Source organism: Ochlerotatus camptorhynchus, unplaced genomic scaffold (genome assembly GCF_037179485.1).
Source record: "Ochlerotatus camptorhynchus isolate MF236.1 unplaced genomic scaffold, CSIRO-AGI_Acam_v1.1 ptg000328l, whole genome shotgun sequence".
Lineage (NCBI taxonomy): Eukaryota > Metazoa > Arthropoda > Insecta > Diptera > Culicidae > Ochlerotatus > Ochlerotatus camptorhynchus.
This window is the reverse complement of record NW_027040816.1, coordinates 2,926,511-2,950,668: the sequence shown is the minus strand read 5'-3', so window position 1 is coordinate 2,950,668 and position 24,158 is coordinate 2,926,511. Positions and strand designations below refer to the sequence as shown.

At 42.0% G+C, this 24,158-nt stretch overlaps 1 protein-coding gene and 1 pseudogene across 1 annotated transcript; one reads left to right on the top strand and one right to left on the bottom strand.

Moving 5' to 3' along the window:
- Positions 1–9,586: 9,586 nt before the first annotated feature.
- On the top strand, positions 9,587–10,590 carry LOC135708222 (uncharacterized; annotated as a pseudogene).
- A 305-nt stretch (positions 10,591–10,895) lies between these two features.
- LOC135708221 (uncharacterized) lies at positions 10,896–13,125 on the bottom strand. Its single transcript, XM_065230224.1, has 2 exons — positions 13,055–13,125; positions 10,896–11,886 (listed from the first exon to the last, which is right to left on the bottom strand). Exons 1-2 carry the CDS (start codon positions 13,123–13,125, stop codon positions 10,896–10,898), a joined length of 1,062 nt encoding a protein of 353 aa, XP_065086296.1.
- Positions 13,126–24,158: the final 11,033 nt, after the last annotated feature.

Genomic DNA, 24,158 nt, shown 5'->3' with positions numbered 1-24,158 from the left:
TTTTCTCGACTTCCCTGGGCATAGAGTATCATTGTGCTTGCCACACAATATACAAATTCATGCATTGGTATTGGCATCGAAAGCTCTCAATTAATAACTGAGGAAGTGCATTTAGAACACTAAGTTGAGAGCACGCAATAAGCTAATATGCACTAAGCAATAAGCTTGATATGCGAATAAGAAGAAGAAAGAACCAACATCGAATAACTTATAAAAACGTGACAGAACATTAAACAATTATGCACAAATTAAAAATCATACAAATCTTGTAACAAACGGTTACAAAGGCTTTCCCGATACTTGAAACCTTTTTGTGAGCGGGGGGGGAGGGTGGTGGACTTAGCTCCAGAACAATAAACTGTCCTTCAGTTCTTCTGCTTGGAACGTGACGCAATCAATAATTCTGACTACACGGAAAACAAAACACAGGTATTGACATTTTTCAAGATTTCTAAAAATCTGTGATTCTCGGTAGGAAAAGTGAAAAATCGGTAGTTTCGAACCTTTCGTCTGTAAGTCGGTAGGCATCCCGAAAATCGGTAGGACTACCGATAAATCGGTAGGTCTGGCCACCCTGCCTCTAGTTTAAGTATGGACGACTGTCACCACATATGTGAAAAAAAAAGCTGTTCCAATCGAGCAAAGCGGTGCATTTTGACGGTTCGATTGGAATAACTTTTGACAGACATCCATTCTTTTACTGTAGGGCTTTAGAAGAAACGTGTTCAACTTTTTGAATCAGCTCTGGTACTCTCTTCGGTCCCTCGAATCATATGAAAATTCACGAACCCCGTGATACAAGTACTAGAATTAAGACTAGAATGCAGTACGTTAATCGATGTACTTGAGACCGATAGGCTAGTACAATACGACCCAATTTAAAATCGTTATCCCAGATACTAACCATGCTAACCAAGACGATGTTCCAGAGGCACTTCAGCTGGACAAGTTGTACCGGAAAAACTGGCCCGACAGGAGTATTCGAAGTCTACAATCGCTAGAACGGGTTCACGCTATCAATTCCAACCACCCGACCGGGACAACACTAATGCACGGTTCGAAGAGGCTAAGGTCATGTACCAACTGGACGACAAGAAACGGGACGAAGCGGTAAATGCGACGAAAATGTTACTGACAAAGTGCTGCCAAATGCGATTCCCGATATTATTGTGTTCGCTGATGATGCTCCTCTCATCACCATCCAGTCTTCGTCGTTGGCATCTTCAGCGACCGTCACTACCAGTACCACCGGAACGGTCATGTGCCCGGTGGAGCAATATTCATCGAAAGCCACCATTCGGCAGCAAAATAAAAGCTGAAACAATCCTAGATGATTTCAGGCTGTTCAAACCGAAACACAACACGGAGTAGTAGCATAGAGGTAACTCTAAGACTAGAAGGTCCCGAAGAAACGTGCTCAACTTTTTGGTTCAGCTCTGGTACTTTCTTCGGTCCCAAGCTAATCGATTCACCCCTCGAAACATAGGAAAAACCAATAATCCCTCATTTTATCTGTCAAACTTTCATAGCGAATCAAAACAAACATTGTGTAGTACTAGAATTTAGACTAGAATGGGATACGTTAATCGTTTGCTTGGGACCAATAGGCTAGTCAACTAGTGAGCCAATTTAAAATCATTAGTTTCGTATTGATTGTTGGTAGTAGCAACCGGTGGAAACTAACGATTTTAAATAGACTCACACTGGACTAGCCTATCGGTCCCAAGTACATCGATGAACGTACCCCATTCTAGTCGAAATTCTAGTACTACACTACGTTTGTTTTGATTCGCTATGAAAGTTTGACAGATAAATTGATGGGGTTCGTAGATTTTCCTATGTTTCGAGGGGGGCATTGATTAGCTTGGGACCGAAGAGAGTACCAGAGCTGAGCCAAAAACTTGAGCACGTTTCTTCGGGACCTTCTGGTCTTAGAGTTACCTCTATGGTAGTAATGGAGGGCACCATTCCATCCGTTTCTTTTCCTTGCTTTGGGCATGGACGGCGCATACAGTGCAGGCGCAGATATAGAACGGTGTTGCCAGTAGCTTTAAAGATCATGCTTATTTCTAACCATGGTTGAAAATGAGAGTGCTCAGATGTGTTCAACTGAATTTTTGGCACACTGTGCCCTTGGTTTGACCAAATTTGGTTCTTTAAGGGTCAGTTGTTCTTTGTCTTCTGTTTATCTAATGAACGCATTGAGCCCAGATAAGAGGAAATTTGTGCGCGACTGCTATCATGGGAGTCTGTGAAACGATTTTGATAACGGAGCTGAAGGATATCATCAACCCGGGAGGGATGAGATCTTTATCGAGGGCGAGGTCATCATTACTGTATATGTCTTCATTTATTTATTTATTTATGACTTTACATCAACAGGAGTTATTAGCCCCAATGATGTAACCTAAACTAAACGTGGAAAGTACTAAAACTAAACATCAATAAGTCAATAGTCATTGCTAGACAAACTAAACTGATCTAGATAAAAACGAACTAAACCTCCGGTGAAGCAGCTGGCGAGTCAAGTCAAAGTCAAATAGTGCGGAGATCCTATTGAAGAGTCTCTGTAAACCACCGATTGCGCTGAACATGCTATAATTAGTTCGCTGTTTGGGCAGGCGCAGCATTGAATTATTCCGTAGGGCTCTGGGTTGAACAATGATGTCAATTTGCTCAAGGAGAACAGGGCAATCGGTGCGTCCTTGCAAAATATCTACAATTAGCAATGCCCTTGCTGTATCTCTTCGGACCGACAGGGGCTCCAGATGGTTCAGTTGCACACGACTTTCGTAGCTAGGCAACCGGAAGGGATCCGTCCACGGCAGTTTATGTAGCGCTTATCTCAGGAACCGTCGCTGAACAGACTTAACTCTTTCGACACTGTTGTAGTAGTTATAGAGTCCAGACAACCGAGCAGTATTCTAATATGGAGCGATACAAGGAGAAGTATAACGATTTAAGGCAGTAGATATCCGTGACGTCTTTGGCAATCCTGAAGACAAACCCTAGAAATCTGGAAGCTTTGTCGACGGCATACGAGATGTTCTGCTTGAAATCCAGAATTACACCTAGGTCCTTAATTTGGCTGACGCGCTCAATTTCAGTGCATAACAAAACAAACTTGAACATAATATTCTCTTTCTTGCGCGAAAAAGAGATAACCGAGTATTTGGACGGATTAACCTCCATATGATTCAGAATACACCAATCATCAAAAGCATTCAACTGACGTTGGAGGAAGCAACAGTCTTCAATTCAGTGATTACGAAGGAAGAGTTTTCACTGGGATGCCTTGGTCCCAAGCAGCGAATCCAAAAACAAAAAGCAACCAACGATACAGACAAAACGGTTTCTACGACTATCATGACAAACTCGCTCTGTAACATAGCTCGATCCGAGTGGTAGAAGGATAATGATATATTGCTTGACTGCTTTGTTGCACACGGATGAGGAAATAGCTTGATATGAATCGAGAAAATACATAACAAAAAAAAAATTCCATTACCACACGTGTATCATCTTCGGCTTTACTTCGTGAAGCAGCTTGCCAACAATTTGCTCGTTTCCTGAGTTGTGTCGCACGGACTGCTTGTCATGAAAAGGAACGAAGAAGATTATATCATTATTGCTTTCCACTTCTGACATAGCGTTATTAATCGGTTCGTTGATCGCTTGTCATTTTGTCATTTGGAGATATTTTTGATTCCTTGGTCCCAAGGGGTAAGTCACTCAGCACAGTGTGCCGACAGTAGATTTGGCACATCCATCGGCACACCTTCGGCACAATCTCGTAGGCAAAGGATTGTTCGTTATATAAAATGTGAGCAGTGCTGGACAGCTGTCATTGAAGTGAATGGGCTAGTTTAAAGGGATTCCCCTAAACTCTGGTCTAGCCACGGAGATCGTCTGGGGTGGGCTACACTTGCCTCTTGTGTTGGCTAGCTCGAGTTCGAAACCCTAGAGCTTCAAGGTCAGCTCCTGGCTTGTCGACACTGATCCGAAGTACAAACGTTTTTCTGTGGCCGGATCGCAATGCCTTTTAAGCCCGTATTTAATGGGTCCTGGGGATTCCGCTACTGGGTTATTAATTCGGTCCTACCTGACTCCGTATTCGGCGGTATTAGCTGGTATTTGTTGGTAACTCTTTGCTATAAAACTCGTTTGTAAATTATAAGAACTATCTTGCGCAATGGCTGAAGTAGAAGAGAACTTTCTCTTCAGTTTGACCCAGTAGCTTTCCCCTTGACCTAAGCTCATTTCCATCTCTCTCCCACTTTTCCACCACCCCTTGTCCATATCCTTCTCCTGTTTCCAACGCCCACCGTCATCCTTTCTTTTTCCCGTTACGTGTTCTGTGTTATGTGTTGTTGGTGTGACTGGGTTACAATAATTTAATTTGGCCGTTGTTGTGGGAGTGGGATTTCCTTATATATTTACATTAAAAAAACAAGACAATATTTAACTGACTTACAAAGCTTAGCTCCCATGAGCATGATCGAATTCATTATGAATACACATATACCCTATTCCTCGCCCTCGCTATCTCCTGACATATCTCGCTCGAAGTGAATCAGTAGGGTATAGGAACCAAAACGGTAACAAAACATACTCTAATTGAATATACTAGAGGAACTCAGACCAGCAATTCACTTCTCGGTTCACATTTGAATTCGATGCCGGTCGCAAGCCTTTCAGCGAGTCTTTCAGCTACTACGCAAATGGAGTGTACTTCGAACCGGTGGAAACTAGCGATTTTAAATTGGCTCACTACTTGACTAGTCTATTGATCCCAAGCAAATCTATTAATGCACCCCATTTCAGTCGCAATTCTAGTACTACACTATGTTTGTTTTGATTCGCTACACTGAAGCAAAACATCATCCTGGCATCGAAGATTATTGTCTCACTCAAGCCCTATAACTATTATAAGATAATTTTGAGAGGATCGTCATTAGATTTATCATCTGTTGGAGTATGCTCATGGAAGCCCAAAAACCCCTCGTCACAGTCGAGCCATTGCGGCGAGCGTCCTGCAGACATCCCGGTCCTGTGTATGAGTGCGGGGAAGGGGTCTTCACGTTTCAAACAATTTACTTCCCGTGACATTGGTCGATTCCAGTTGCCGCTTGTCAACGAATGTGGGCTTATCTGCCAACCAACGCACCACGGAAGCTCTCGGATCTACCTCACCAGTGAAGAGCCGTTCGAATGGCGTGTCATCTGACCGGTTGTTGTCGGAATACTATCAGAATGTTAGAGGTTTGCGTACCAAAATCTCCCGTCTTCGCTTGCTTTTATCGAGCTGTGATTACGATGTTCTCGTGTTCACTGAAACTTGGCTCAGGTCTGATATCGACAGCGCAGAAATTTCGTCCGAGTATGCCATATTTCGATGCGACCGTAGCACATCGACCAGCATTCACTCACGGGGAGGCGGAGTGCTGATCGCGGTCAAAAGGCATATAGTCTGTGAACCTACTTCGCCGATAAATTGTGAGCAACTCGAACAAGTTTCAGTTCGTGTGAAATCTGGACGCCGCTCGCTCTACATCATTGCCATTTATCTTCCTCCCAATTCGTCCCTCAACCTGTATTACGCTCATGTGAACGCAGTGCAGCTAATTTCGGAAAACTCGTCAACAGCTGATGTGATTCTGACACTAGGAGACTACAATCTCCCAAGTTTACGGTGGCAATCAGATGATGACGTGAACGGCTTTATCCCGTCAAACGTTTCCTCAGAAATAGAACGTTGCCTCACAGAAAATATGTTTGTCTCTGGTTTGCGTCAGGTCAACGATGTTGTGAATACTAATGGCAGACTTCTCGATCTTGTGTTTGTCAATCTACCGGAGTACTTTGACCTCATTGTACCCTCAACTCCACTTTTACCAATTGACGACCATCACGCACCATTTATCTTGCTTCTTGACGAAAGCTGTAATGGCACAATCACAACGGACGATGGCGATGTGAGATTCAACTTTAATTTTCAGTCGTGTGATTTTGGTCGTTTGGATGACGTGCTCTCAAACATCGAATGGAATGCTCTACTGCGACGGGAAGCATTGGACGAGTCTGTATCAGCTTTCTATGATACACTTTACGAAGTTCTTAGTGACCAAGTACCTCAAAAGAGACAACGAGCTTCTTCAGTCTACAACAAGCCATGGTGGACTTCTGAACTACGTCATCTACGAAACGTCCTCAGGAAAGCACGCAGCCGTTTCTTTCTGATGAAGTCCGATAGTGAGCGGAATAACCTTCAGGAAGTGGAAACAACGTACAAGGAACTTCTTTTTTCCACGTATGAAAGTTACATGGCTAAGATTCAATCAGATGTCAAGCAAAATCCTTCATGTTTCTGGAATTTTATCAGAAGCCAAAAATCGGCTACTCGCATTCCAACTAACGTTAAATACGACGAAACCATCGCTAGCTCTAATTCGGAAGCAGCAAGCCTTTTCGCCAAGTTCTTCGAGAGCGTATTTAGCAAATCATCGCCTGTTCCTCGCTTCAACCGCTTTGCCCATATTGCTTCACCAGACATAAATCTACCCGACGTTCAGTTTTCCGTTGTCGTAGTGGTGAAAGTCATTGAAGAATTCGACGTTGATAAAGGACCTGGAATGGACGGTGTACCACCCTTGCTGCTGAAGAATTGCTCCACCGCACTTGCATCTCCCATAACATCTCTATTCAACCGTTCGCTGCATGACAGGATGTTCCCAGTGGCTTGGAAATAAGCTTCTATCATTCCAATCTACAAATCCGGCAACTCAGTGTTCACTCGGCTGTCGACAAAAGCAGGCCACTCTCGATGTGTGCTACGCTATCGTCTGTTTTCTCGGCAGCAACCATTGTGTGGTCCTCCTCATTGTTCTTCATCAGCAGTTCTTTCGGTCGATGCGTCGTCGACTTTGGAAAGCAACCGTTTCGTGATGAGTGTGTGAGTGCTGACCACGTTTTGCGTCCATTGCTGCAATGGACGCGCTCTGACCCTCGTTGGCGTTCAACAATTTGCCATACAATGAAACCACTGGAAGCGGCTCCAGTTCTGATGGAGGAGGCTTTTTGGATAGCGGAAGATAAAGTGTTTATTGTGTTGTACCTTTTGACTATAGTTTTAAGATGTATTGTATAGTGACCAAGAATCCTCGGCTCTGTAAAGTTAATTCGGTTGAGCCTTATCAAATAAATTAATAAAAAAAAAAAAAAAAAAAATCCGGCAACTGTAATCGAGTCACGAGCTATCGAGGTGTTTCTGTCTTGTGTTGCTTGAGCAAAATTTTCGAAAAACTGGTGCATAACGTTCTATATAACGCCGTATCTTCATTAATCTCCGGCAGCCAACATGGTTTCATGAAGCAACGCTTCACGACTACAAATCTGATGTGTTACGTCAACACCTTGTCTCGCGAAGTTGAACATGGACAACAAGTTGATTCGATTTATATAGATTTCGCCAAGGCCTTCGACACTGGACCACATATCTTGGTCATAGACAAAATGGTACACATGGGGTTTCCGGAATGGATAACGCAGTGGTTGTTCTCGTACCTGTCGGACAGAACCGGTTGTGTTGTAGTGAATGCGGCACAATCCCAGCCGTTTAACATCACGTCCGGTGTACCCCAAGGAAGCGTTCTTGGGCCGCTGATCTTCAATATCTTCGTAAATGACTTGTGTATGCTGCTCTCTTCTTTTAACCTTTCTTTTGCCGGTGACTTGAAGGTTTATCGTGTCATCACTTCTTCAAAAGACTGCAAAGCGTTGCAAGAGGACATAAACGTTATGCTCGTTTGGTGTAGCGATAATGGAATGCGCGTGAACAGGGACAAATGCAAAGTTATTTCGTTTACGCGACGCACCAGGCCCATTGTCCATCAATTTAAAATGGAATCCGTCATACTGGGCAAGTTCTATCGATTTGTGATCTGGGCGTTACTATTGACTCAAAATTGAAGTTTAACGAACATGTAGCTATTATAAGTGCCAAAGCATTTTCTGAACTCGGATTTATTCGTCGACATGCTTCAGATTTTACTGATGTGTACGCCATCAAAACGTTATATTGTTCGTTAGTGCGAAGTATCCTGGAGTATGCTGCTCCTGTATGGACACCATTCTACGCGACGCAGATCTTAGCAATTGAGCGTGTGCAGAGGAAATTCATACGATTCGCTCTACGCCAGCTTCCCTGGAATGACCCAGTAAATCTTCCTTCTTACCCCGACCGATGCCGATTGATCAACTTAGAAAGTCTGTCATCGAGGCGAATTAAAATGCAGCGTATGTTCGTGTTTGATGTCATCACAGGAGGTATTGACTGTCCTGCACTTCTTGAGCAGATACCGATCAACATTCCTCCACGTCGCTTCCGAAGTTCACCTCTACTGGCAATTCCGTACCACAGGACGAACTATGGGCATCACAATCCACTTGATTCGTGTCTCCGGGCTTTTAATGAAGTTGACGACAAATTCGATTTTAACATGTCCAAAACTGTATTTTCACATAGGATTAGGAATTAAGTCTGGAAAATAGTATTAAGTAGTTCAGTCTGTGCGACTTAGTCGAAGGCGGTGATCGTAAATAAATAAATAAATAAATGAATAAATCAAATGGCAATCATCCATAAAATGAATGATTTTAGATCGATTTGCGAAAACCAAAGTAGGCAGTAATCAAACATAAAATCATAGGATAATCGTATTATTTTCAACTAATTATTAAATTGAAATTATATGATCGATTTTCAGATTAGAATCAGGTGCACAACATCAAGTTATATTTTACAATTTATTTATGTTTAAATTATTTACAAGTTGTTATTTAAACTGAGCTAGGGCCTTCAGAGACGAATGATGATGTTGTTATAGGGCAGATTGATGTTGGCTTCGTAGACCTCCCAGGAGTTGTCAACGATGTCATTACAGGAGCGATTGCTCTGGTTCTTGGGAAACGTATCAATAGTCGCATCTTACATGTGCATCTGGAAGGAAACTTATCTTCTGGCTTCGTTAGTAAAATTGGTCGACCACGATGTTCTGGATGATCCCATAGCGCTGACCGTCCTGAATGCTGACGTTCTTGAACATTAAATGCATGTGGGCTAGCAAAATGATACGTATAATTACATTTCAATTCTCTTATTGCAGTTTGCATTGAAAGTTGGATTTTCAGCACACTTCTCAAATCACAGTTTATCCTTGTGCTATATTGTTGCCAGAAAAGATTTGATATCGTATTGATAAATAATTTAACAAATTCTTGAATACTTGCTTGAATATAAGTGCTAAGCATTCACTATTTGCACGCTACAATTATCCCATGTACTCTGTAATCTTTTGTTATTGTTTTTTGCGTCATTACAAATCATAACAAAGAAAAAAAAAACTTTTTTGGATTTACAATTTACAATTTTTTTATGCGCAATACATCCTGGCAACACTGCCAGAAGCGATCCTTCAGATTGTCAACAGAAACAAAACAGAGTTGAAATTTGATTGTTGTTGTTTTCTTCAAGTTTCCTGCTGCCTCGGAATTGTGCGCTTGAAAATTGTTGTCGAAATAAATATTGTAGTAGCAACGATTACCAGGTAAAATTAAGTTTTTATTATCTTTTGATCATTGACTGATTCAACTTTTGATAATGTTTGCTTGCAGCAACATGGACGATGACGAGGCTAACGCTGAGGATCAGGAGAATCGGGACACTACGAATCAAGTGGATTACGACGTCAGCTTTGATGATAATTCTGACCAATACTCCATTGAAGCTCTCGATGATGATTGTGACCCTCTGATTCTTCCTTTGGGTCATGATGACGCTGCAGGAAACTCATACACGAATGGAGGAAAACCTGACGAGCCTGCGAAAAATACGGGAAAAAGCGAAAGGAAACATAATTTATCGCTGTGTGGATCATTCTTCAAGCGTAGGTTTGTTGGAGAAACATCCGGTAGCTTGATAGCTTCAAAAATACTGTACGGTGATACAGTAGAGGAGATTCTGCAAAGTGTGTGGACAATTGTGAAGCCGGTCATTTGTCGTGAAGTTATTTTCATCGAGGATAATGGAAGTCAGGTTCCTATCTGGGCTGATAGTGAACCATCGTATGAGGATTTGCAGAAATTCGTTTATATGCAGAATAAGAATTGGAGACGACTAAACATTGACCAAATTGACAGCAAACTGCTGATTAGCTGGAACACGAAGGACATACGAGTGCATGTACACATCTACTCAACGGCTGTATCGTGCAAGCAACTGTGGGATTTGGTCAACAAACAATTGGTGCAGTTTCAGGATACTGATCGAGCGGGTGCTCCCAACAACCAGTCTCTCTCCGTGTTGGCTAATGAGCTTCGAGAGTTGCATGGAAGACAGTTTACCGGTTACGCTAGCGCGTGGAAGCTGTGGGCAAATTACATCCACACGGCTCCAGCACACGAACGGGAACGAAGAATGGCAGAGTTACCTCCGTACTCCATAATTAAGTTCTTCAGGTCTGTACCTATTTCCGAAGCTGTGCAGCTGGAAAGTACTCGAAATGGGCTATCTGTTGCCAGCACCATCAATGACGTATTTTCAATGGAGCTAACAGTATTGGAAGAAGAGGCCGACCAATTGATTGCACTGGGACAGAGGGTAAAGCACCGCATTAGTGCACTGCGGGCTCGATCATCGATCAATTTGAGTCTAGTTTCAGCAATGCAGGACTCTATCAGACCAGAGGAGAATGAAGTAAGCCGTTCCCTTGCAGAAAACGTTTCGGATATGAATGATATTGATCATTCGTGAATCATCATTTTCAAATACATACGTGATTTTTGTACCTGAACAGTTTTATTCAAATAAAGCCTTTTTACTCACACTTTTGTTAACTTCACTCTCCTTTAGCATAATTTGGCTGCCCAGCATTTTGCGACAACCCAACTGAAGGGTTAAAGACTCCACCCGGTGAATATCCACAGTGATGATAGATTTTGGTACAATCATAATTTTCCAACCCCATAAATGTTTCCAGAGCCAAATGGGACAGGTTTTCGTTTCGATTTTCTACGTATACTTTCCTAATTCGTGATTTCATCATGCCGAATATCATTTCCACCGGATTGAAAAAGGGACAGTAAGGAGGTAGGAACACTTTAATGATGCCTATGGATCGAAGATACAGAATGATGTTGGCATCGCAATGGATGCGAGCGCCATCCATTATCCATACAGAGTTCTTTCCTGGGTATTGAAGTACTTTGTTGTTCTTTAGGGCAAATTCACGACAACATTCAAAAAATATCTTCCGGGTGAATGTTCCCTCTGTTTCAAAGCAGTCCAACACACCATGCAAACCCAGAAAACATAAGAATGATGCCCTGGGACGACGCTCAAATTCACCCCGGAAAACGAGTCGTTTCCCCTTGATCCCGTAGCCACGATTCCTCAAGATGCTTCTGTTATCCAACGACACTTCGTCTAGAAATACTAGTTGATACGTATCCCAATCAAAAGAACTTAGTTCTGAGCAGTAACGGAGAATTTCATGCTCTTTGATTTGGATGGCCCTTCGTTCGAAAGCCTTCCACGTCAATCCTTCAGCATGCAAAATTTTGCAGATAGATGATCCACTAATCTTGATCTGGAATCGTTGGTAGAAAAGATCTCGAGATTCCTCAAGGTAGAGAATCGGGTTCTGATGGTAGAGGTCCAAAATCCATTGCCTTTGTCGTGTACTGAATTTCCGGAATACTTGCTCCCGCTGCTTAGAGGAAAGTAGTCCATTCTCCTCGTAGGATGTTATCCAGCCGCTGATTGTTGTTTTGCTCTTACGGTACACAATTGCAAGCCTGGCTCTTGTTAGCCCGAGGAAATAGTACCCGAAAAAAAAATTACAGTGAAATTTTCAGTGGAAACAATGCTCTAACATTAATATTTATTGTCGACAATAAAAATGATTGTTATAATGTTGTACCCTTCCGAAAACGGCAAAACTGTTACCTAGCTGTACAATGAATGTACATAATAAAATGTTGTTACAATGATTTTTATTGTATTTTTCATTTATTTTATTGTTAACATGATTCGATCACGAACAATAATGAACAATTCTATTACAATAAAAAATGTTGTTACATTAAATATTGGTGTGTTTTCATTGTGGGTTACTTCACGAACAATAAAAATAAATCTGATTGAAGCATGCAGACTATGAGAGGGTCAGCAACACTGCCAATGTAATCAAGATAGGTGCTGCTCGTATGGCTCTTGCTTTGACAGTTCGTTTGGCTCTATTCGTTGCCAAGTCAATTGAACGCCAACGACCAGATCGGTTTGAGTTGAACTCAACTCTCCTGCCTCATCTAAATCCCGCTTAATGCAGACCTTTTCCGTGCAGTCACTAATCATACAATAATAATAAAAAAATCCACCACTTGAAGATGTCAGGAAATCACTCTCAGGTGGAAGCATATTTTCATGGGCGATTCTCTCCAGTAAAATGCATTAACTTATCAACGACGTTCAACCACCAAGGAGACGTGACCTAGAGAGATCGAGTGCAGGGGAGTTGGCTTCCATTTCTCACAAGTTCCGGATCGAATCTCAATCCATAACCAGTAAAAAAAGGACTCACCCGTAACAGACATTACCACCCCCTTCCCTCCCCGGGGCGATGTTTTATTTTTTCGATTTATTTTTAAAGTCGATAAAGTAGATCTGTCAAGCCAACACATACACTCTAAAGTACACTGTTATTTTTTTTAATCAATAAATTCGCCAACCAACAGTAAAATAACAATAATATATAATGTTATTGAAAAAAAATTATATGGGGAAATCATGAAAATTTCATTGTTAAGATACTTAACAACCCCCCTTTTTTATTGTAAATTTTCCATTTACCATGAAATTTACTGTTTTGTACAACATAAATCAAGGTAAATTTATTGTAGACGTAACAATATAAATCATTGTTAAGACAATAATTTTCGTCTTATTGTTACATTGTTTTTTATTGTATTTTTGTTGTTATTTTTTTTCGGGTAGCCATAAAGGCAATGATACTTAGTATTCGTGCTAGCTCTTTTATTTTCAACATTCTGTAGGATTACGTTGGCCATGTTCCTATTGTAAATAATCAATTTCCACAAAATCGACGGAAAACGAACAGCTATGAAAAATCAAAACAAACAATGACAGATGTCATCAGGGTTCCTTCCATTCATTTTGGCTAAAAAAATGTTTTATTAAATTATGGAATAGTAAGATATTATGATAATAATTGGTTTGCGTAAGCAACAAGACAAGATTGTAAAGTTTGTGTTTGACACATAATACCTGCCAATTTTGCTACATGAGAGTCGCAATAAGCGATTTTGTCATTTATCTCACCCACTCTTAGCTCTTCACTCTTCGCGAAAAGGCGATCAGAAAACCACTCATTGTGACTCTGTCAAAGCTAAATATGCAAGTTTTATGTGTCAAACACAAACTTTACAATATTTTCTTGTTGCTTACGCAAACAAAATATTATCATAATATCTTATTATTCCATAATTTACTAAAACATTTTTTTGCCGAAATGAATGGAAGGAACCCTGGATGTCATAAATAAAACAGCGCATGCCAGAACTTGACAGATAGCACTTCTAATCACACTTATGCATGGTTGCACTTTCAAACTGTGCAGTCCATTTAAGGGAGAAGAGCGCAATAAGGCATTTGAAAATAAATACATGTGTTGCCATTTTTATCCGGTTATAAAAGATTGTATAGTTGGAATCAAATGATTTTAGTTATGGGACTATTTCAAATGATATTTCATTCGTTTCCATACTGAATGTTTTTCATTAAATCTAACATATTTATTGCTAACGAAATACATACACAAACATGACATTATTCATTCACCAATCAAAAGAGCACATGTTTCCGAATAGAAAATCATCCAAATGATTTCGTCATACGGTTTTCAGACACAATGCAATTGGATGCAACTGAATGATGTTTCATTCTATAAATGGAGGGTGATTTGGTTCAGTGTATGAAAGTTTGACAGATAAAATGAGGGGCTCGTGGATTTTCCTATGTTTCGAGGGATGCATTAGCTTGGGACCGTAGAGAGTACCAGAGCTGAGTCAAAAAGTTGAGCGCGTTTCTTCGGGACCTACTAGTCTTAAGGCCCACGCACATTACATCCGGATCGGACACTTTGCGGCAAAGTGACAGCTAAACCTATTGTCTAACTATCAAATTTACGTCAACGCAAACGGATCTAATGTGCGTGGCCCTTTAGAGTCACCTATATGGTACTACGAATCGGAATACAAGAACAATTTGGATGGATTGGATCATGCAGTGGTGGCGGTTGGATACGGAAAACTCAAAGGAGAAGATTACTGACTAATCAAGAACTCCTGGTCCAACTACTAGGGCAACGATGGATATGCTTTGATGACGGTGAAGGGTAACAACTGGGGTCTTACCACCGATTGAAGTGAGATTTTGGCTTAAATTAGAATGAAGTAAAAGAGTAGTTTTATTTTCAGATATGATTCATCTTATACGAGATGAAAGAAATGGTTTTAGATTTTTCCGTATGATTGTGCCGTGAAAAGTAGTCGGTCAATTGGTCGTCTACCAAACCAAACTCATTTGAACAATACCGAACTAATTTTCACGGCACAATCACACGAAATTTTTATAGCTTCAACTCAACCTAATTAACTTGCAATTTTTAAACCGAATTTGACTGGTTGAGGTAAGCTTGGGGTCCTCTTTCTTGGCATAAACCATTCCGACGTCGAAAACATCCGAGAGCTTCTTGCACGGAATCATCACCTTCAGCAGTTCCTATTCCAGATTGAGCAGAAAGGTGTAGTGCTTCTAAATCGTTTCCGTCGGATTGGCTAGCAACGTTCGGACGACATTGGAGTAGTAGGACTTGTAACGCGCACCTAGAACACAGATGATCGATCCAAAGTGCAGATAGTTCTTGTCGCTGAATGCACTGAACTTCAAGCTGTAGTTGCCACCCGACTGGATAATCGCCGGGTTGCATATGTCCGACTAGTTGGTATCCACACCGGAGACGTACCTGTTGTCCGTCAGAGCCTGCTCGATACCCTCCGACAGTTTGGCATGTTTTACTTTCTTATCAACGTCCATAATCTCCATGATGTGATCCTTGAGGTGCTTGTGGAATACGTCTACCGTCTGATGGTGATAACCTCGGAGTCCTCTTTGGAGCACAACATGTACGCGATTGGGACGATGATGTCCACCGTGTCGAAGCTCTTGTCCTTGATGAAGGCTCGCCAGGATTCAATGAATTCACCCGGGAGGTTTTCCTTGGAGAAGAAGCCCAACGTTTTGCCACCCTTGGATCCCTTGGCTTTGTCTTAGTCGTTCTTATCCCGAACCAACAGCTTCACCGACGAAATGCCCTCCTCGCCGTCCTTCTCGATCTGATCTTATGCCCATGGAAGTCGAGAAATTTTCCAACCCGACAAATTCCTAGACCGGACCGGGAATCGAACCCAGCCACCTGCAGCATGGTCTTGCTTTTACCGACTGAGCAAACGGAGGCTCTGCCATTAATAATTAGCCAATTCGAAGCGGACCAGTGCTGGTCATGCTGATGACGAACCCACGATAACTGAACAAAATACGAGTGCTGACCGGTTACCCTTTCTAATGCCACACTAAATAGTTACAATAGTAGTTACGTCTAGCCCTCAATGTGATTATATCTTCATTAAAGTTTAAACTATAAAACAAATCTGAAATCCTTCCCATTTCCTGATTTAATTTGCTCATCGCTCTCTCATAACGACGTTGTTGAAACACCGACTAAAATCATTAGTTTCAGTGTGATGTCATCGAATTTCCCGTGTCTCAACGGAACGCAGCTTCAAACGGACTGGCATCTCCCTTTTTTTCCATACAAAACCCACCCATTATGCCACTTACCGATGCAACAAATTAACGTTGCTGCCCAATCAGCACCTGAATGTTAAACAAAAAGCAGATTATGAAGACCAATTTTCCCCATAATGCAACACAAAACCAAAACACCTGTTGACTGACCGCACAACCGCAACCGAATTCCGCAAAAGAAGACATGTGGTGGACCACTACACAGCCAGCAGCAGCAGCAGCAGTATAATTTTGGGTGATACCTATGTTCCTCTTCAGCGGCCATCGGCAACTGATCAACCGAATCATTCAGCGGAACTGATGGGAAAAATGCGATTTTGCAACTTACCTTATAATGCCCGCTGCACTTGGCCAGATCAAATCCCATCCATTGTCCGTTACGCCGGTGTGTTTCTCCAAATTTGTACTGGGCGAGGTGGATCGAAGAGGGCGGTTTTTTTTTTCTTTTGAGCCATGTGCTGAGATGTATACAAGATCACGGCAAGCCGTGCGTTGGCATGTCAGTTGTGATTTGTGATTGATTTTTGTGTACGTTTCGTTCTGATTTAGTTTTTATTTCGAAAAATTTAAAAAAAAAACATGAGATAACCATGATTCGCTCAAAGAGTTTAAGTTTAGTAACAACGGTACAATGCGAAAAAATGCTGACAAAATATGCAATTTATGTGAAAGTTACAACTGCTTTCTGGCATTTTTCGTGATTGGGTGTTATTTTACAAAGAATGTATAGATTCCTTTTCTTACGATGTGTTCAACGACGTCGACGCAGTCTTGGAGTGATCGGAAAAATTACAGAGATTACAGGTATACGATTAATTTATGTGTGTATGGTCAAGAGGGGGGTCAGAAACTTAGATCGCTTATTATCACTTGGAACAAAGTATGATTTGTTTCCCGCTGATCGTGAGATCGTCTGCCGTCCTGTTGCAGCGGGAGGGGTGTCACTTTCACCGCCCCTGGGTCTGTTGCGATTATTAATGCGGTTTCTCATTTCGCCATTTGTTGTTGTACCTAATATGTATGATGAATCGATGCTGATCGAATTCGATATTTAATAAAGCCATGGTCAAGCGGTTTTTTTTTTATCTCCTGTCGATGTCAATATAGAGATTGATGAAAGCTAAACTGTTATGATTTGGTGGTGAATGTCTGCGAAATGGACCGCAGAGAGCAGGGTTCAAGTTTCTCATTGTTTGTACGAGTATTTTGCTGACCTATTTGATTATGAAGCAGGTTTGTGTTTGATAAACAAGCTTGACTCCTCCCAAATGGAGCTGCTTTTAATGGCAACTGGTTGTAAGTTTTTTTTTGTTATTCTATCTACCTACTGTCTATTGATGTCTAGTGGTTGGGAATGAATGGAGATCAATGTCGATTGGTGGTGGATACTTGATCGTTAGAGAGCGAACATGGTGGATGCTACTGTTTTATGCTTTCTGTTGTCTGTGTCATCTTGTATTGGATTCGACGACAGTGGGAGCATAATTTCAATGGAACACTGATAACCAACTTCACCGCGAAGATCACATAAAAATGAGTGACGGTTACGCAATGGTGCTACCATGAAACGATAAAATTTTGATTGCATTTGAATGCCATGCGATAAAGAGTATAGCCTGATGATGAGATTGCGTTATGTCAACTTGCTCAACGTGTGTGTCCGTTACTATAGCCCTTAACGGTTTTATCAATGAAACTCCCTTGATTGCATGAAATTATCTGTTAAAGCCTGCGTGCACATAATAGTTTTTTGAGTTTTTGGAGCGCATCTCGGTGAAGCCTATGAGGGTTGGCATCTGTTGCATAATGTAGCCATGCACAGAAAGTTACTTATTGAATAATGTGGCCTTGAAAGATTTCAGCCAGAATACGTAAAAGCGAAGACAACAAATCCAGAAGACTGGCAACTCTTCCATTTTCTCACACGAACGCTATGAGACAGGTACAATCGCGTCATCTGCCGCTCAAAGGTAAATGCTTCGAACGAATTTGATAGCAAAGATTACATCCTCAGAATAAGGGTTTGAGTATTTGCTCATCTTTCTATGCGTTGCTTCCACCTTCACTATAGCACAGTGCCATTGTATCTGTCACTTGGATTCTGGCAAAGTTTCCAGTCTTCTTGATATGATGTCTTCGGTAAAAGTGAACTGAGAAACTGGTTCAAAGAAGAATGCAGTACGCTTACGTTTTTGGCTTCACGTATCAATAGTAACTTATGTTTTGTGAGATCTGGGGCTGTTGAGCTAGCATAGATCGACACGAAATTGTATCAACGTTCGTAGAATAGACCATAACCTAAAAACGTAGAGAAAAATAATACTAGCGTGCACACCGAGGATGGAGATGGGATGGCAAGGGTTGCTACTCGACATTGATTACTTTTAGACCTATACAAGTTGCGTGCATCCATGTAAGGTGTCCCAGAAGATCAAAAGCAACTATCAAATCAACAAAATTAATGACGGCATCACGTTGGGAGATGTTTGATATACCTTATTTGCATGCTAGTGATAATTACATAACATATTATTGAGCATCGGCCCCCGCTCTATTAAATTTTATTTTAAGTAATTTTGTTAAATACAAACTAAGGTGTAGTGGTAAGCGTGATTACCTCTCACGCCAGCAGGCCTGGGTACAATCCTAGTCGGCACCGCCGGGATATTCTGAGGCATAACATCTCTGATCACGTCTTCCTTTGGAAAGGAAGTAAAGCCGTTGGTCCCCAGTTCATAAGTTGATGGATCGATAGGTAGGGTCCAGGTGTGGGAGCTGCCTCCCTGGCGTCGGTAGCATTGATGCTCAGCACGGAAAACAAGATCGATGGAAAACTGAGGCGACTGTTATTACCATTGGAGCGTACAATTGTACTACGACAGCTTGGATGTTAGCTCGAATAGCTATTTGTTGAAAGGGGGTTCCTTTTTATGGCTATCCCAGCACCTTGTATGCCATGAGAGGAGCATTGACTCAGTAATAGCTCGTAATTGTTTCCCAGAAAATTTGTTCCTATTCTGAAGTTATCTGCATTCGTTTCTTGCAAACATATGACGACAGGTTGATATTTTCCGATCAAAATCTGTAGTTCTTGTAGATGCGATCGGAGTCCGCATATGTTGCACTGAATTGCAAAGGACGATGTTTTTTTCTGTGCAATCTAATAGTATATGTTTCAGAAGCAGTTGAAGTTTGTGAAGCTGATTGTGGCACGGTGCTGTTCTTGAAGCTCGGTCGTTCGGTCGGAAAACCATACGTGATGCCAAACAAACAAGTTGGGAGAACTTTGTTGAAAGTGTTAACCCGACCACTCCAGCCAGCCAAGTATGGAATAGCATCAAGATTCAAGGAATGGTCATTGCAATACAATAACTCTCAACCTCTTAACCGGTCACATTAACGATGCACAAAAAGTTGCAAATGCATTGGCCTACGAATATCAAATGAAATCATCAGATGCACATTACCCTGAAAAATTCCGCAAAAAACATAAAAGGAACAAAGATACAGCTTTCAGCAACCAACTCCCTAGAATGCCTAAACGTTACAACTCAGATTTCACCATTGATGAACTGAATTGGACACTTAATCGGCGTGGAGGATCCTCCACGGGTGCCGATAATATAAGCTATGTTCTATTGCAACATCTACCATATTCCACAAAGATCTCCCTCTTGGAGGTGTTTTATCAAGTATGGGATAGTGGTAGCTTCCCGGCGCAGTGGAAAAAAGGCATTGTAATACCCATTTCAAAACCAGATGCAGATCACAGTAAACCCGAATGATACAGGCCAATAATGCAGCTCAGTTGCCTTGGTAAACTATTCGAAAGAATAGTTAACCGCCGTCTCATTACCGAACTGGACCCACGCCAACTTTCGTGCCGGCAAGGGCGTTGACTCGCACCTCGCCAAGCTTGAGTCTCTTATCAGCCTTGAAGAAAACGAACACGTGGAAATCGTATCCCTCGATATATCGAAGGCCTACGATTCAACATACATACCCAAAATATTATGTACATTAGCAGGATGGAGAATTTCTGGACGAATGATGAATATTCTGTACAGTTTCCTTACTGACAGATACTTTCAAGTAGCTTCCAACGGATCACTCTCAAGTATCAGAAACGCTGAAAACCGAGTGCCGCAATCCTTTCTGTAACTTTGTTCCTCGTAGCTATGCAGCCAATTTTCAATGTCATACCAACTGAATCAAGAGGAACCAATCATGGAACTATTCGTATGGTTCTTAGAAATGCTGTTGTAGCTGCTGTTGAGTGGGCAACTACTGTTGGCTTTGCCATCGCTCCAAGCAAATCCAAACAACTTCACGTCTGCCACCTTCGCCCCCGAAAACGCGGTCGAGCTATGAAAATCAACAGAGCTCCAATCCAACTAGTGAGTCCTACTCGACTTAAATTTTTTTAAGGCACTTTGCAGCCACTAAACAAGGCTGTCGCAGGAGAATCAACATTCTACGAATACTCGGACATCGCCTCAAAAGGAGTAATCGATCAACTCTGCTGAGTCTGCTGGTCTTATCGAAACTTTTTTTGTGGCCTGGGAATCACGAGCGCCAACATCGAAGCAATGGAACGAATCCTAGGGCCTACTTACAACATTACGTCATTTGACGTAGTTCGCCAGGCATCCGGTGCATTTCCAACTAGCCCCATCATTTCTATAATGACTGAGGCTGGTTGTCTCCCCTTCCGTCTTTCACTTATCCAACGTTTATGTCAGCTAACTGTCCGACTAACGGAAAAAAAGTCGAGTATCCTTTGACAAAAAGAGCAAAACACCTTCTTCTTGAAACAACCGCATGGTTTTTCCTAGATGTATGCAGCAGTCTCAAAAATCGACAACAACCTTAGGAACAACATCAGAGTAGGCGCAAACAGGAGCATCGTACTACCGAAGTTTATGAAATTCATAATTACTCGTTATCACGACCACGAGCAGATATATACTGATGGCTCCAAAAGCCGAAGCCGAAGCATTTGCCCTAAAAACAGCTGTATCGAATATCCAAGGCCAAGAAAAAACCCTGATGCTAACCGATTCTGCTAGTTGCCTAGATGCACTAAGTGGAGGTCGGTCCAAACACCCATGGATACAGTACAGTACCATCCCAAGATGTTGCACATGCGAAAAAAAAATTAGGATTTGGGCAGTATGGGGATTGGAATGGCATCAAAGTCAGGCCCAATTGCGACGAATTAAGTCGACACCTGATAGATACAACGATCGAAAATGCGCCTCAGAACAACGAGTCCTAACTCGAATTAGAATAGGACATACCCGGCGTACCCACTTACATTTGATGAACCACAACCCCCCACCTGTAGGTAGGTTCTGCGGAGTGCAGATAACAGTTCACCATATACTAGTGGAATGCAGAGGCTATGTACAAACTAGGAAATCTTGCGGAATCAATGGATAACTATGCATGATACTAGCTAACAATACTGACAAAGAAGAAGCAATATTAAAATTTCTAAGGGATAGTAACTTGTTCAATGAAATCTGATTAGTTAGAGTTATCTATTGTAGTATTAATTATCCTGACACGAAAGCCACACAATAATGTGGTACAACGTCATAAATAAATTATAATAATAATAATTAAAAACAAGAGAACTGGTGATCATACTGAGTACCCAGGACCCATCGACTCGATCAGAACATGTTCCTGATGTTTCGGGGAAATGGTCCGTACCAATAATTTATACCAGGATCTATCATGAGATACATCAAACAGGTTCAGTGTTCACTCGGCTGTCGACAAAAGCAGGCCACTCTCAATGTGTGACACGCGATCGTCTGTTTTCTCGGCAGCAACCATTGTGTGGTCCTCCTCATTGTTCTTCATCAGTAGTTCTTTCGGTCGATGCGTCGTCGACTTTGGAAAGCAATCGTTTAGTGATGACCAGTGTGTGAGTGCTGACCACCTTTTGCGTCTATTGCTGCAATGGAAGCGCTTTGACCCCCGTTGGCGTAACTGTCATACAATGAAACCACTGGAAGCGGCTCCAGTTCTGATGGAGGAGGCTTTTTAGATAGCGGCAGATAAAGTGTTTATTGTGTTATACCTTTTGACTATAGTTTTAAGATGTATTGTATAGTGACCAAGAATCCTCGGCTCTGTAAAATTAATTCGGTTGAGCCTTATCAAATAAATGAATGAACAAATCAAACACGTTATTGAATGCTCAGGGTGGATGCTGGGTTATTAGGCCGAACGTCAGTAGGCCGAACCGTTAGTAGTCATCAGGCCAAATCCCGGAAAATTATTTCTTATCACTTGCGAGAAAATGTGGTGGTTTGAAAAAGAGAATAACTAGCAAATAATAGAAGAATAATTAAGCATATTCCGTCTTATGTCAGGAAGAGGTAGAAGAAGAAGAAGAAGAAGAAGAAGAAGAAGAAGAAGAAGAATAAGAATAAGAAGAAGAAGAAGAAGAAGAAGAAGAAACTATTATATATTCAGAGTATCTACTACCTGAAAACCGGGAATCCTAAGAGAATTTAATTTTTCTTGGAAAAACCTAGAATTATAAGGGAAATCACAAGGGGTTGGTCACTCTACACAGTGTGCCAAAATCAAGCTTGGGCACACCCGGGTGCAGTCATTGGAGCTGTTTGGCACCCATGGTTACAATTTTTTATGATCTTTAAAGTTACTGGCAACACTGAAATTTTTCTGGCCTGCGCAGCTTGCGTGTGTCAAAATTTGTTCTTGATGTTGCCGCAATATAATCAAATTATTTTCAAAACACAACCGTGAATCTCAACCAAGTCTCCCCATGGATTCTCACAATCGTTACTCCCGTGACGGCAGTCGTGTCCACATTTCTTCCTAGACGAAGAACAGCTGACAGCGGTATCTTGACCTGACCGAGGTTTCAAGCCATGGCTACACGAACTAGCGATGCAGGTCCCACGGCTGCGGCTGCTTCCAATGCTGCTGCTGGTCCGTCTTTTCTGACGAATTTTAGAGGAGACGGACCAGCAGAAGGAACAGCAGCAGCATTGGAATCAGCTGGAAATCTTGGGCCGGTCACGACAAACGGTGCTTGAGTTTTAATCGGAAAGTCAACAACCAAACAAAAACTATACCATCCGACCATTCGAACTGCTCGAATACATCCATGGCGGTGGCTACTACACCAACCATTCCATCGTCCAACATAAAATGTTGGAGGACCGTCTTGTCAAAATCTCAAATAGTTCAACAAATTAGTTTTACTCTCCTGCCTTTTTGCACTTCCAACTAACACAATAAGAAATTATAATTACGAATCATAACATTAACTACACAGAAAAAGGAAAATCCTTTCTTTCTTTTCTCAGAAAAAGAAGCTTCCGCTCTTTCCAAGCTTACGTGTTTTCGATGTTCTCGTTGCTCCACACACCGTTCATAGACTTGGAGGAGGAAAGCACAGCTTCATAATTAACGGGAATTTTGTGCCTTTGTGATCGATCGCGCTGTGGTTGCACTTCATGATGGCGTACATCGCCAGGGCTTCACTCGGGAACTTGATCAATCCGAAGGAGGAACGTTCCGATTTCAGCGGGAACATTCGCACTTGCGACGGGTGAATGCAGTCAGAAGCAGATCCTCGGACATACCGGGTGGGGTATTGAAGAAGTGGAGAAGCTTGCTCGGGAATGGAAGCGATTGTTCTTGGAGGTGCTGTACAGGTGCGAATTGTCCGGCAGAGTATACGGGTTGGTGGACTCTGACAAGTAGTTCTGCTTGGAAAATGCAATTTGAATTTTACTGCCATCATTTCCATTAATTCAATGTTGTTCAAGTGCTGGATGCTGCGTTCGACTGCGATTGCGTCTCTCATCTGGACCATGGCGGTACCGAGTCCGTAGACCATCATCACTGCGCCCTGTTGCAGTGCCGGTTGAATGAAGTTTCGGGTAATCGGGTTGGGCCCTTCTTCAGTTCATTGCGGGTCCGCCCGGTGTTGGTTTCCAGTTTTCCGACGAATGATACTCGGGCGGTAAAAAAATCGGTGCAAATCCGTTTCTTCAGCCGGCTCCCAGAAGGGCTGGTTGACGTTCATTGTGCGGGGTCGGCCTTCCGCCGAAGATGGAAGGATCGTGTAGCAACGGAGCTCGTCCGTTGCAGGCATCCTTGGAGACGGATGCATCCAGTGTGTAGTCGCAACTGGAGTCCGTGTCGTTTTTGAAAACATTGAAAA

What these genes read in the sequence shown, in the direction of transcription:
- LOC135708221 (XM_065230224.1), bottom strand. Translation starts at nt 13,125, where the DNA reads ATGGCCAACGTAATCCTACAGAATGTTGAAAATAAAAGAGCTAGCACG. An exon ending in ACTAAGTATCATTGCCTTTA is followed by an intron (nt 11,887 to 13,054) that starts TGGCTACCCGAA and finishes TAATTTTTTTTT; the next exon opens with CGGGTACTATTTCCTCGGGC.